The sequence below is a fragment of the Polyodon spathula genome, chromosome 6 (assembly GCF_017654505.1).
Source record: "Polyodon spathula isolate WHYD16114869_AA chromosome 6, ASM1765450v1, whole genome shotgun sequence".
Taxonomy (NCBI): Eukaryota; Metazoa; Chordata; class Actinopteri; order Acipenseriformes; family Polyodontidae; genus Polyodon; species Polyodon spathula.
In genome coordinates this window covers 31080484-31095443 of record NC_054539.1, presented here as the reverse complement: position 1 = coordinate 31095443, position 14960 = coordinate 31080484, and the positions used below count along the sequence as shown (strand labels likewise).

The window sequence follows — 14960 nt, the reverse complement described above, 5'->3', positions numbered from 1 at the left end:
TTTGAGACCCGCTCTCGCAGACTCGAGGGGTATTTTTCTCTTTAATTTCTTAGAAGCCTTGGGCGGGTGTCTCCAGCATCCTGTTTACCTTTGAAAACAAAGAGCTGGATACTGCCAACCAGGGTAGCTAACCCTTGCTGCCCCAATGGGGTCTCTTTCCTCCTGTTAGCTGTCTCTCCATGTGGTCACAAGGTCTTTCCCTTGTTGCCAGCTGCACTATTCACAGCAGTCACTGGATGTATCCAGATCTTAATGATTTCCATTACATGAGAGTAGATGTTGAACTTCATGCTGATTTGAACTCGGCTCTCACCAAGATAAGCACCAACTAAGACATAGCTTTGCAGTAAACTAATGTGATCCATCTGCATCTCCAACCATTTGCGTTGTTGTCTATATGATGATGTAGATATCCTTCTTTCTGGTGTATGAGCCTAAGTATGATTTGAAGACTGGACATTTCTGTGATAGAATGTAGACCAATCCAGTATAGTACTTTATTGAAGTGTCAGGTCTTAAATTCAAAGATTACTATACTATACCTCTATTCAGATTCCCCACAATGTGCAAACAGCCTTTCCAACAGCTCATCCTGTTCTATATTACCAGTTTCTTTTGCAGTCATTATTTTAAATTATTACGTCATTTTAAAGCTGGAAAACATTTGCTGCTTCAGTATGGTCTATTAACAAATACATACTGACTTTAACAAATGTATTGCTTTATCCCTAACTAGACAAATAGATGCTTGCAGACTGACAAGAGATTATTATTTTCTCTGTTTTCTAAAACCACTTGCAGGAATGAATGTAAAAGTTTGCACATGTGCAGTATGCTATTGGAATAAGTTTTCCGAACAGCGTGTTTACATGATACACATTTTGTTAATTTTTGGAATTTAATCGGAAATTTTTTCTACAAACTAACTTTCTGAATATTCCGATGCATTTTCCGGAAGCTGTGTTTACAGGACTTTTGATATCAGAATTAGTTTTCTGAAAAATATCAGAATTCTTATGCTCATGTAAACGAACTGACTGATTCGTTCTGAATGTTTTAAACCTGTCCAACTACTGAGTGACAACAAATTCTACATTTCTATTGGAAACTCCGCTTGAGAGATTTAAAACGACATTACTATTACAGTAGAAGGCTTGTCCACGGGATTTAAATCTATATTACAGTTAGATATTGAGAATTTAAAACAGAATTACAAATTGTGGTGAAATGTAAAAAAAGTTTCAATTAGAAAAGAAAACATCGGCCCAAATAGCTGGAAGTCTTGAAATCTGTCAGAAAATTCGGATTCCAGCGCTTGGATATACATTCCAATCTCATTGACATTGACGGTCCAACATGTTGATAGCTCTTTTAGAGGTTGGAAGTAGCGGAAAGTCGAAGTTCAAATATCCCAAGAAAAAACTTCCTAGTTTTGCAACAAATCCCTTCCAGGTTTCATAAAGAACCAGAACCCTTTGCCCTTCACCCTAGAGACGGAGGTTGGGTTTCTTTAGGTGAGTGGTGATGTCATTTAAGAACATGAGCTTCCCAGCCATTTGTCATCATCCAGTTCGGTGTAGTTTTCTCCTTTTTGTGTCAAAAAGAGCTTGATTGTATCAAAACAACCGCAAACCGCACCAAAACCTTGCCACGACTTAACTGAAAGCAAGCTTATTATTAACATGTAGGCCTATACATAAAAAAAAAAAAACAATCAAAAGCTTTCATAAGAAAAGATACCTTATATAAATTTGATAGAAACTACATGCCCCAGTACAGCTCGTCTAACATCAATGTCAACAAATGCCTATGGAAGCAGTGACCTGGCAACACTGCTGTGAAGTGGAATGTCATTAAAGCGCTGTCCATCTCCTCTAGCAGTGTTCGAAACTGCCTGAGTCAAAGCAGATCAAGCAACTACACGTGAATGTTGTATTCCATTTATACAGATTACCTGTAAGTAAATAGGATTTTCAATCAAATATAAACTAATAGCTATGGTGATGTCACCAGTAAATTATGCAAATGAGTACTATCAAAAGTTTAAACTTCTGTTTGGTATTGTGTCCTAACCTCAAAATGTGCCCTTAGTTACAAGCCAGTAAGAACAGCTGGCTGCTTCTTTCTTGTGACTATTCATTACAAAAGTATTAGCCATGTTTCATCAGATTTGGAATTTGCTACCATAGATCTCTGCCATTCGGAACTGGTTTGCAATTACTTTTGAAGTGAAATTTACAAGGTAACTTATTTGACAGATGCTTTGCTTCATACCACATTGAAACAATAAAAATTAACCGTAAAAGACTCTGGCATCATTACATCCCCTCAGCAATCAGCAGTGCTTTGGAAATAAAATATATTCACATGCAGTCAAATCAGCAGGGAGTGGTGATTTATGTCACTTCTATCAAGTCTTGCTGTCTTTCATGACAGATAAGAATGTGTACTTTATGACATCGTCTCTTGGCGGCTTGTCATTCTCTTTAATGTGGAGTTCCTGTGGTGAGTAATACGTCCATAGAAACAAACAGCAGTCAAAGTGAAACCACTGGAAAGCAGCCAGCATATCTGATCAAATTAAATAACTACAAATAAGGAAGTGTAACGCCAGTGTTGTCTTTGTTTTTTTGATCTTCATTTCCCAACCTCTAAAGAATCCAAAACAAAAATGGATTGTCAGTCTGAAGGACATCCAATGCCAGTAGCATGGGAATTCTGATTGTTCACTAAAGATCTCTACCAGAAATGCATTTTTTTTTTTTTAACTTTTGTTAATGATTCACCATATCATGCATTATTTTGGACTATGGAATGGAATTTGCCAAATCTTGGCTCTGGCAATTCATCATTGTAAACATTACAGATGTGACACTAGCATACACTTAAAGAGGGTGTACTAAAGCGGAAAAAAATATAGACAGTAAATACCACAAAAGGGTATATACTGTAAGGTTATATATCACAGCTATTTTATTCATGATACACAGTGGGAGGTTGCATATAATTGTATTACTGGTCGTGGCAGGGTGCCCCACCCCTGTGTGTATTTTGTGTTTTCTGTTATCTGTTATATGTATGTGTGTAGTTGTGCACAGAGTGTGGGTTATGTAGCACAGGTGATGTAAAATATGTATTTGTGTATAGGCACAGAGAAATGCACAACCACTTCATGTGCAGATTGAAATGGGTATTTGTATTTGTATGTTTTCTGAGTTAATGAAGGACTTACAGACTGTTTTCTTTAATGTTGTAACCTGATTGGTCCAGTCTGCTCTGGTGCTTATGAGGTCCAAGTTCAAAACCTGCCTCGTGGATACTGCACATCCTGGCAATCATTCTAAGAGACCACCTCTTATTATAACTGATATTGTCAATCACTGCCGAACTTTCTCGAGCGCCCCCCTTAAACATAGGACCTGCGTTGGAGGGAGTGGCTTTCTGACCTCTGACTGATGTGGGTGGCTTTAGGGAGCGTGTGGAGAGAGAGGACGTGAGAAGGGAGATTGAAAAATAAATAAAACATAGAGATGGAGGCTTTTAGCTTAGCAGTCTGCCAAGCTGATTTATACAAGTCAAAGTTTAGTGCTTAGGAAAAAAAGAAAATAACTGTTTAGCGTTTGGCTAAAGTCAGACCTGAAAGCTTAAGGTTATTTTTTTTTTTAACGAGAGTGTCATTCACCACTCTAAAATAGTGTTTGCTGAAAAAAGAGGGAAAAGAGAAAAGAAAACCTCAATTCAAGAGGACCAGACGCCAGACGACTGGGACTAATTATACATATTTAGGGACATTCAATTCCATTTTTTGTTGTTTTTTGGTTACAAGAGGGTTTAAAGAAGATAACTTTTTTTTTTTTTTTACTTTCACATTGGAACTAGAGACATTATTTCATCATGACTGTAATTGACTGTGCTGACATATTCTTTTTTGTTTGTTTGTTTTTGCTGGTGTTAGCTTCAATAGGACAACATTGATTTGAGTGTATTTTTAACACAAGCTCCACCGAGTGACATTTTATTTTTATTCAAGTGGTAAATAGCTGTAAACTATTGCTACAATTTCCTTTTCTTTCAAAGAATAAAAAGTGACTGTTTATTATTTTATTGATTTGCTCATGTTGCTTTGAGGTGAGTACAACCTGCGTGTTGCACTTCAATGCAGTCAGTTTATTTAAAACTTTGCTTGATTACAGTCAGCACTCACATATACAACCCTATAAAATTTTGACTTGAGTGAGGGTTAAACGAGTGTAATGCATATCTGATTATTTCATCTGATTTGACGTGTATGTAGGTGAGCACGTTGTAACCTGCCCCCTACCACCCAAACAACCCCCTGCCCAGCACACACACACACACACACGCACGCACGCATGCACGCACACACACACACACACGCACACACACACACACACATATTTCGGTAACAAATTTCAATGAAAGAATCAACGAGTTGGGGGAAGAACAGCAGTAAAAGAAAAAAAAACTTTTTAGGGAATGCAAAAATACATAGTTGAAGGGCTGTGCTTTAAAATAAGTAGGGTTCCATTTAGATGTAATGTAGTTCACTTTGTGTGTGTGTGGGTGTTTGTGTGTGTGTGTGTGTGTGTGTGTGTGTGTATATATATATATAGAGGTATATTAATTAGCGTTAAGACTGCTTTAATAAATCAATTGTTGCACACTGCACAGAACAGATGCTGCTAATACACTGGTTAATTAGTTATATAATAGCCAAAGGCTGGTGTCATTTAGAATAGGTTGAGACGGTCCTTTTAATTATCGGGAGCTTACCTTTCATTTGATGCGGTTATGTTGTTGTTTCTAATTGACGCACCTGATACCTGTTATGTGCTGTATGTTGTATTAATTTTCTCTACTTGCATGATCTATACTATTGGTTAATCATGTAATTGGCAGCTAATTTCCTTGTTTGCCTTTTCTGCTGTTTATATGCTGTGTTGGAGTGAATCACCAGGGAGAGGGAGAAGTGTATTGTAATTTGTTGAGAGACAGAGGAATGGCAAGGACGAGTGGGGCTGCGGCATGCAGTGGAGTCTATAGAAAGAAAGTGAGAATCTTGATTCACTTTCAATTCGAATGACAACCATTACCGAATGGGAAGAGCCTCTCTGACTGTCAATCACCGAGCATATATAAAAAAGTTGCCCTATCAGGGCCCTGCTGTGAGAGGGCTCGCGGTGTCATCCTCTACGTTGATTTAATCGGTCACAGCGACCAAAAACAAACAAAAAAAAAAAACAGCTCGGGCCTAGCGCCCATCTCAAGCCTCGGGCTTTCCTACCATGGCTGCGCTTGCCCTCGGCGACCACGTGGACTGAATTGGCTGTACAACGGCATCTACCGCGGTTTTCCCACCGACTTGCGAGGCTTAGAAAAACAACGCCTACTTGGCACCGATTGATTCCGCTCTGGTGTAAACATCTTCGGCACCACCTACAGCCCGGCACCGACCTTGGAACAGGTCCACTCGGCACCGACCACTTGGAATCGACAGCGCTCTCCTCGGCGCCGTTCCTGGCACCGATTGATTCGGCACCGGTGAACCTCTTCGGAGCCGTCTACAGCCCGGCACCGACCATGCTACCCATCGGCACTGACCCCGGCACCAATTGACTCGGCACCGACCTCTCGACACCAACCGCGCGCTTCTTGACTCCAAACTCGGCACCGACAGTGCTCACCAGGGGACAGGCGGTCGCCGCACAGGCACTGCTCCCCATCCCCACACAGGTGCAGACGATCCCTGTCACAGTCGCCTCGAAAGCACCCAAGCTTGGCCGAGCGACACTTCGCAGAGCTAGCAGAGACTGTAAGGGCTCAGCAGACCATGCTGGAGACCCTATTAAAATAACAGGGCAGGCTGCCCCCTACACTGGGCAGCCCCAGCCCCCACCCGAGAAAAGGACACCCACAGCATGACGTCCCCTTATGCCAGGACTTCCTGGAATTGGTGTGCTCCTCCTGGAGCAACCCAGCATCTGCACCCTCAGCCTCCAGAACAGCAGAGTCTCTGCTTCATACTGCAGGAGCCCAAGAAGTGGGCCTAGTCACATTCCCCACTATCGGGGACACAGTCACGGTATTGGTGCAAGGCTCCACCTTCACCAAGGTGGATAAGGACCCAACCTGCCCGTCCAAGCCTTGCAATACAGCGGATGCGATGCTCAAAAAGGTGTACGCATCGGCAGCGCTGTCAGTCCGAGCAGCAAATGCCATGGCTATACTTGTGCTCTACCAAAACCAGTTAGCAGAGGAAAAGTTGCAGGAAAGAGCTACAGAGGTGATGATGGAGTTAGGTCAGGCATCAGGGAGGTCGCTGGCAGTGATGGAGGCTGGCTGCTGGCATTTGTGACTGACACAAGCCAAGGTCATGGAGACCGAGAAGGTGGCGCTACTGGAAGCCCCCATTACACCAGGGCAGACTTTTGGGGTGACCATTGATGTGAGCCTTTGGAGGTCCCACAAGGCCACGGAGGTTGCCTCCAAGTTTTCGCTCCTTCCATGTACAGTCAGTGCCCAAGGTGGCATTCGCAGCCTGCTGGGGTAAAAGGGTCTGAACACCGCCCTCCACCCCAGAGTAGACAAGCAGGCAGAGGCAGAGCCAGCGGCAGGGGACCACCGCAGGCCAGGGGTAACCGGTTCTCCGGCCGGAGACCGAGGCCGGGGCCTAAGAAAGACCAGCCCCCTCCCAAGCCCAAGGGAGACCGCCCCTGAGGGGCACCAGCTACCACCAACCCCCCCCACAACCGGACTGACCAACAGCAACACCCATGGCAAGGCTGCACCCAGGACTCCTGGGTGCTATCGTCAATGAGACATGGATACGCTCTACAATTCTGCCCATTGTGCTCCTCACCACCATCGAACCAGTGAGGGCGATACTCCTTGTTTCATTGAAGGTGGCATTTTTAATAGACATACGAGTAAGTGAGCTTCATGCGCTGTTCATAGATGACACATGTATGGCTTTCATTGGAAATGGCGCGCGGGTATCATTAAGAACAAATCCCTCCTTTTTGCCAAAGGTGGTATCCTCATTCCATATTAACCAATCAATGGAAACTTTCAGACCTCCCCCCCCCCCCCCACACGAGTCAGAGGAGGACCGTAGACAACACACGCTATGCCCAGTTCGGGCTCTGCGCTGTTATTTGGATAGGACGGTGTCCTGGAGACAGTCCAACCAGCTGTTTGTCTGCTATGGGTCCTGCTCTAGAGGTCAGGCCCTATCGAAGCAACGTCTAGCACACTGGGTGACAGATGTGATACGCTTGGCGTATGAACAAATGGACTCCTCATTACCGGGGGACATTACGGCCCATTCTACCAGGGGTCTTTCCTTCATGGTGCCTCCTTAGTTATGCAATGCTGCTACATGGACAGGTAGTGAGACATTTGTGCGTTTTTACCGCCTTGATGTTAGAAACGGAACAAGACCCTCTCTGGGCTCTAGAGTTTTGCAGGTGGCATGCCCTTAGGCGACATGTGGGCTGTACTGTTGGTAATCTGGAGCCACGACAGCTTTGGTACAGCTTTCCCATTCGGTAATGGTTGTCATTCGAATTGAAAGGGAACTTTAGGTTATTACCATGACCCTGGTTCCCAAAGAGAATGGCAACCATCACAGTTGAGGTCTTGTCCCCAGCTGAACCTCATTGATTCTGACGTCGGCCGATCTGTTGGTGTGTGGTCTGTGTAATTGCTATTTGAAGTCATCTTCCGCTGTCTTTCCGATTCCTCACTCTCGTTCCCTTTGTCTACTTATCAATCACCGTGAATTTTTGCTGTACTTTATTTAAAATTGTTTTTAGCTCTTGCCTATTTATTTATGATGTGTTCTAAAGTTTGTATTAAACATCATATACCCTTTTAACTATAGAATAAACTTAACCTGTGAAATTGCAGTTTAAACCTAATTGTTAATGCAGCTTGTGTCAGCTGTTCCTTTTGTGGCTTGGGCTGGTATTGCACCCCTGTTGACCCCACAGTACACTGTATTTACTAGTCGTAATTATTTGCTGGAATTTATGTGGTTTATTTTGTTTATTTGATTTATTTGTTTCACAAGATCCAGAGTTTTATTTGTTTTAAGTGATTTCTGTGGCACTAGAATTATTTGTTTTGTTCACCAGTTTGTGTGTTTTTGATTTGTGTTCCCTGTGGTTTGAGCAGAGCTGTATCTCTAGCCACCTACCCCTCCTGGTACAGCTGTGACTGAAATAAAACCAAGATTTACCTATATATTATTAAAACGTGTGTCTTGAGCTTTTATTGAAAGGATATTGTGATAACTTACCTGATTTCCAAAAGAGTCTGTGATGGTGTGTGTGTATAATACATATAGATAACTTGTTTGCCTGGGTTATAATCATTCACAGGTTTTTAGTTGCTATTTTAGTTGTTATTTTAGTTTTTTTAGTTTGAAAAATACTGACTGACAGACACAAATAAAAGCTGTAAACTGGGTTCATTCTCCTCTGTCTTGTTGAGAACTTGTATAATGTATAGCACAAAACGGACCTAAAAACCACTCAGAGATGCTACATATATATTTTACATTGCTTTTTTTTTTTTTTTCCCCCAACATAAGATGGTCAAATAAATTAAGTTTGACATTGCCCTAGCTTGTACTTTAAAACATGTTATGTCTATTTAAGCAAATTAGAAAAATAGTAAGGATAACAAGCTGCACTGTTTTTTTTTAAACCTGTTTTTTAACCTGTTCTGCCGTCCTACAGTACCTACACCAATTTCGAACACCATTTCCATCACTTCACACCAGATTAAATCAATTAATACTGACTAAGCTTCTAAACTCACACTTACTATTATACTTATAATCAAGGGACATTCAATGTATTTCATAAGGTATTTGCAACAAAAAAACAATAATAACTGCACTCTTACCATAAACTTTTGAATATCTATACAGGGCTCAGATCGGCGGGAAGAATGGACGTTAAACCAGCCAAGCATTGTCTCCTCCAATGACATTGAAATGCACCTAAATCCTGTATTTTGTACCTTGGTGATACTGCAACAGGACCATCATAGTCTTGTTTACCTGTGTATCTGAAAACTGTCTTTGATAAGGAAAACCATTCATTTTCATCAGAATATTAAAATACATTTTCATATTTAGAGTACAGTAAGTAGGCAGATCTGGTTTCCTGCTTTCCTTGAAGACACTTTTTCAGAAGTTCAGAAGACCCCGCTTTCACTGAAAATGGAGTGAAGGCCTGGAAAAATCAAAAGAAAAAACTTCAGAAACATTAATAATCTGACACCACAAACAATTTTCTGAAAGGTGGCATTTCTTCAAATGGTTGAAGGAAGTATTCTGACTGTAGTGGCACATGCAGGTACAAATTCTCACAAAACTGGTGCGTTAAAACAGACAGTATGCTACGAAAATATTTTGCCACAAGTTCTGTAAAATCAGATTCAGATCAAGCTGTTTGTATAGATAACAGCAATTAGAATACATGTAGAACTTGTGAAGAAGATGTTCCAGACAAGAGAATGAGCGAAAAGGAGTCAGAGTTTTCGTCGACTGCCTCCTGCAGCGGTATGGGGGGCTCAGAGCGGGCTGTGATGGTTAAACAAGTCAATTGTAATAATGAAGCGATGGGCTTTGTATCAGAAAAATGGTGACGGATTCAAAATCGCGTGTGACTAGTAAGTGCATTCATTTGTTACATATATAATGGAGATTTTATTCTTAATACAAGGATGGTAAAAACGTGACTGATGTGTATCTGAAGGTCGTATATAGTGCTGACTGTATACCTCATGTAATTTTTGAGTTGAAGGTTTATGTTAACTGGGAAGCATGTATTTTTTCTTTAACTGAGCATGCATTTTGCTATTAACCAGTTTTATCTCTCCTGTTCACAGAAAATAAAATCCGTTGTTTGTTTTAAAACTGTATTATGTCGTAGCACATAGTTGTATGTACATTTACATTTCTCTGCTTTGTTATACACCTAGTCTAGCTAAACCAGTAGAGTGGAGGCACTGCCCTTGCAATTAATGTCCCTAGTTAGATTAGCTGCCTTGCCGGTAATTCTATGTCTAACTAGCAATATTGCCTTATGGCAAGTATATAGACTTGGGAGGGAAATCCACCACTCTTATCCGTTTTTGAAGCATAACTCATCGATCCCAGGTCCCATGTCTTTCTTCTTGGCCCCAAGCGCCCTGAAGAAGAGTCATAGAGGAGAAGTGGGGTGTGGCAGAGCAAAGCTCTGCCCTTTTTAAATTGGCAGGGATGGGGTTAATTTCCCCTACCTGCCTGGGTTTATTATGTTCAGGTGGCTAGGGTTGATTAGTTGATTAGGTTAATTAACGATCAATCAGCGCCCAGTCACCTGACATAAAAGGAGGCCTCTGCTTCTCATTTGGGAGGAAGGAGCTGAGGAAGCAGGTTGTGATTCTTCAATTTTCTAAATCCAGTGAAGGCATTGCCCAGCCTGGAAACCTTTATTTTGTACATTTTGCTTTTTGTCTTTGTGTTTCAATCCCTTTGTTTTGGCCCTTGTGCCTTTTTATTTTTGTATCTATTTATAATAAAAGTATATATTTTTTGAACTGCAGTCTGTCTCTGGGCCTCTATCCACTCGACAGCCTGCCACATGGGGTTACACTGTATTTTTATTTTCATTGTCTTTAAGTAAAACTTTTCCGCAATATCTACTGATTTTAAATGAAATGGTTCATTTTCATTAGGCCTGTCTCTGTTTATTGCTGTTACCCGTGAAGGGGCTACAGGCTGTTCGGATAAGTCAGAAGCAGGCAGATTGGTAACTGGAATTTCTTGACTACACTTGTTAACAAGGAAATGGGATTCCAAATCAAAACAACAATAGAAATCTGTAAAAAAAAAAGACTTGTAGAAAACACATATCCGTGGCACAATTGTTTGAACTACTGAAGCTCAGCTGCATCCTGAATTTCAGCAGTAGGCCTACACCACTGGATTGTAATATAAACAAAGACACATTAGAAACTAGTCCCGATCAGTATGTTATGCCTCGTGAGCAGGCTAACAAAAATGGATCCCACGCTAGATACAGTATACCCACGCTTGTGGTATATATATATATAAAACAGATGTGCATGTCCGTAAACTTCTGATGTGTGTAAATATTTTTTAATCAGTAGCAATGTTGTTGTTTCAGCTGTCAGATGCGGAATGGGATGACCTCCTGGATGAGTTTGATGAGAGGAATTATCTCAGTGCCCGCCGATGGAAGCCTGGCCAGGATCCATACAAACAGTATGCCTTTAACCAGCGGGAATGTGAACGGATACCTAGCAATCGGGCTCTCAGGGACACGAGGCATTACAGGTACTGTTTTGTCACAATTTAAGTAAGCTTGTCTAACTACTTAAAAACAAGCAGTACTTCCTTCACTTTAGTCAAAAACTCTTCTGTTTGTCTACTTGACTTCAGTTCTATAGTTTTACATTTGTAAAAGGCTACTTAATAGAAACATATAAAACATTAGAGAAAAAATCTGTTTATATTTAGCAAATAAAATATTACTCAAAAATGACCTCCTTCTGCAATTGCACAGACAGCATGAACATGCAATACTCCTGTTAACAGATCCTGTAGCTGCATTGCCATATGTATTCTCTACCCTACATAAATGAACTATCCTTGATTAGCATGTCGGTCCATTACACTTCCATCTACATTGTTTAACATTTTAAGGTCAAGTAACCATTTATTTTTTAAATTACAAATAAAGTTATCTCTGGTTCTTCGCAGGCAGGAAATGGATAATAGTAAAAAAAAATGTTTAGGGCAGGAAAGTGGTAAGTGGACAAGCACAGCACAGTTTCATTTCAAAGAATTTACAGTAACAATGGCCAGCTAGCTAGAGAATATGCCATCTGTCCACTAGCAGCATTTAATGGACCAGTAGAAAATCTCAATGCTGAATCTAGCAGAGTTACTTGATAGCAGAAATGAATACCCTTTCCCTGGGTAAATCAGTTATTTCCAACATATACATTATAATCTGTTATAAATCAGCGGGTTACTCTGTTCCACTTGGAAATGGGGCCTTTTTGGGTGATAAAGTCTGTCCTATAAAAATAGACTGATGAAGGTATTGTAACTCATTTAATCTATATTTGTAAGGACAGTTATGTTCATTAATGTATTATTGTTTTTAAATTCACTTTGTTTATAATTTTCATTAATACATTTTAAAACTAAGAAGTTTAAAGCACCCCTATGGGCTCAGGTGGTACACCAGATTTAAACCATTAATCTGTACCACTGCAACACTTTGTACCAATTGGATGCTAGAAACAAATCAATTAGAAATACCACAAAGAACACTGATGGACCAACTCTACTTGGAGATAAGACATGTTTTGAGGGTGCTTTTTAGACCACAGGGATACTTTTAGCTCAACCAGTTGTGATGACAGAAACAGCAAATGATCTACAAAGTGACCCTAAAGATGAATAAGAATAGATTAGTTAATAAAACTGCAGTATTTCAAACCCATACATAGTTGGTCTTTAAGGTGCACCCTTGGAGGTCGTGAGGGAGCTGGTTTGCTGGCTAAAAAAATGTAAGAAAACTCTGCAAGGTAATTTAAATTCATGTTGAATATGCATTTCTATGCATGGGGAAAAATACAGTTGACTGCACATTACATTGGGTGGTGATATAAATGCTTTTAATCCTAAATGTTATCTCACATGTACTGTGCCAAGATAAATGATCATGCAAGGCTGTGTTGCACACATTATCTTTGTTGCATGCAGAATTTTATCTTATTTTGTTATCAACAATTAACGGCATCTGTAGGTTGGGGGAGAAAGAGTACATCCATATTTCTCATGTGTTTTCATTATTTATGTTGGAACTGTAATTGCATGAGCAATAGGTATTTGGCAGTTGCCTATATTTCGTAAGGATGAATAGCTTTGAACTAGAATACAAAATAGTTGGAACTTGCCATGGGCTGTTTGTTTGAATTTTTTTTTTTTCAGAAAAGCTGAAATGTGACACTAGTCCCCAACATGCCCACTCTTAGTTTTTGAAAGTCATTTGTAGGTTCATTGTTAGTAGAATGTCCCTTGAAAATGGCCTTTCTATGTTTTGTCTAAACATTTGGACTTAAATAAGAAAGACTATTTAGAAGCACAGCTCCGGTGGAATATATACAAGTTATTTAGATCAAAGGGGAGGCATTCTGTTTTTTTTCGGTTTCCTTGGTTTCTCTACCATTTTTGTTGGTGTTTGACAGAACAAGGATTATCATAACGGTTTTAAGCCAGTTGTTAATATAGGAAAATATGATTATCACACGACATTAGCTGATAGAATGCAATGCAGTTTTCATATACAGTAGAGGGTTTGGTGCTCAAGCAATCATGTGGTTGGAATTCCACTTGAACCATAACCAGGATGCGACCAAAACACAAATATATAATACTAGACTTAATACTGTACTGTTTTTACAGTGTAAAAAAAATAGTAAACTTCAACGAACATAGTTTGACCAATTTAGTTCTTATTTGGGAAAGATTTCATACTCTTCAGAATTGATAGATAAATACTACCAGTAGTCAAGTGCCTAATTTGAGAAATTTTCCAAAGAACGGGTTAGGAAACTCTGCCTATTAGCATCCAAAATGGAAAGATTCCTATCACTGAAAGTTCAGACTGGGTTTGTATAGTTACTCAATTTATTATCAATATTGCAGCTGCCGGTGCTGTGGTACTGCATTAAGAGGGATCCATGCCATAATGATCGGGATATCAGCAATTCGCAGCAAACTGGAGCTCAGTAGTTGGGGATGAAGGTTTCGAGTTTATTTTAATTTATTAATTATTAATTTGGCTTTCACTGGGGTCAAGGCAGTAAGAGAAATAATGTCAGGTCTTTAAGACAGAAGCATTACACAGGCTGAGTTCTTGCATTGAAAACTAAATTAGAGGTCCATAAGGACGAGGGCGAGGGTCCAATAGAATGAATTAAAGGTAATTGAGAAATGAGAAAAAGGCATTCAACTCCAAGAGCTGTCAATCTCTCAGTCCTTATAAATGTTTTTTGGCGCAATTCAGTAAAACTCAGATAATAGAATAGACCTGAGATGGTTGATAATACTGCAATATCTAAATCTTAGAATATTTATTGTCATCCATTATTGTCCAAATCAGTTTCAATGGGACATGTATTTATGATTAAATACAAAAAAATATATAAAAACACGTTTTACTTGACGGTAAGAGCTGACAATTCCGAAAAAGACGGTAGGGGGATTCACTTTTGACTACATGTGTAGTCACCACTGGGCAGGTCAGGTCTAAAACCAGAACAACTGTGATTGTTTTCATGTTGTCATAGAATTATATGTGAATTTGAAAAGCTAATTAGAATAGTTGGAATATTAACACATCTAAAGTGAGAGAAGTTATTTATTGTTTACTTTTACAAGTATACAAATATGTACAACTGTCAACCATTTCAGTTTATGAAGGACACAAAAACATGCGTTTGATATACTGGAATAGAACTGTAATGTATGTGTGTCTGCGACAAAGTGGTTCGCAGTGTGCAGGTGTAGCGGTGATGCAGTGCTCAGTAATAACAAACACAACACAACACAGTTCACAGTGAAAAACAGCTCTTTATATGTGTTGCTTGTTTGGCAACCTTAAATAATAATAATACCTGGCTCTACACAACGTTGTATATCGCGCAGGTAAACCACAGGGTTCAGTCCCAAAATAATAATACTAATACTGGCAAACACTTTAGACACACACGTTCACAAGTCCAATAGTGAGTGCTCCTAGTGACAACAGTAGTGCAGTGTAGTCCGGGTTTGATGCTGGCTTAGCGCGACATCTCCCAGATATTAAGCCGACTAGAATAACAGCAATTAAACAGACAGATAAGAC

General features: G+C 40.0%; 1 protein-coding gene across 1 annotated transcript in view; it reads left to right on the top strand.

Annotated features, from left to right (window-relative positions):
- galnt14 (UDP-N-acetyl-alpha-D-galactosamine:polypeptide N-acetylgalactosaminyltransferase 14 (GalNAc-T14)) overlaps window positions 1–14960 on the top strand; it is a 126074-nt gene that overhangs the window by 22109 nt on the left and 89005 nt on the right. Inside the window, exon 2 of the mRNA XM_041252735.1 lies at window positions 11205–11374. Within this exon, the coding sequence (XP_041108669.1) occupies window positions 11205–11374 (170 nt within the window). The remainder of the gene's footprint in view (window positions 1–11204; window positions 11375–14960) is intronic.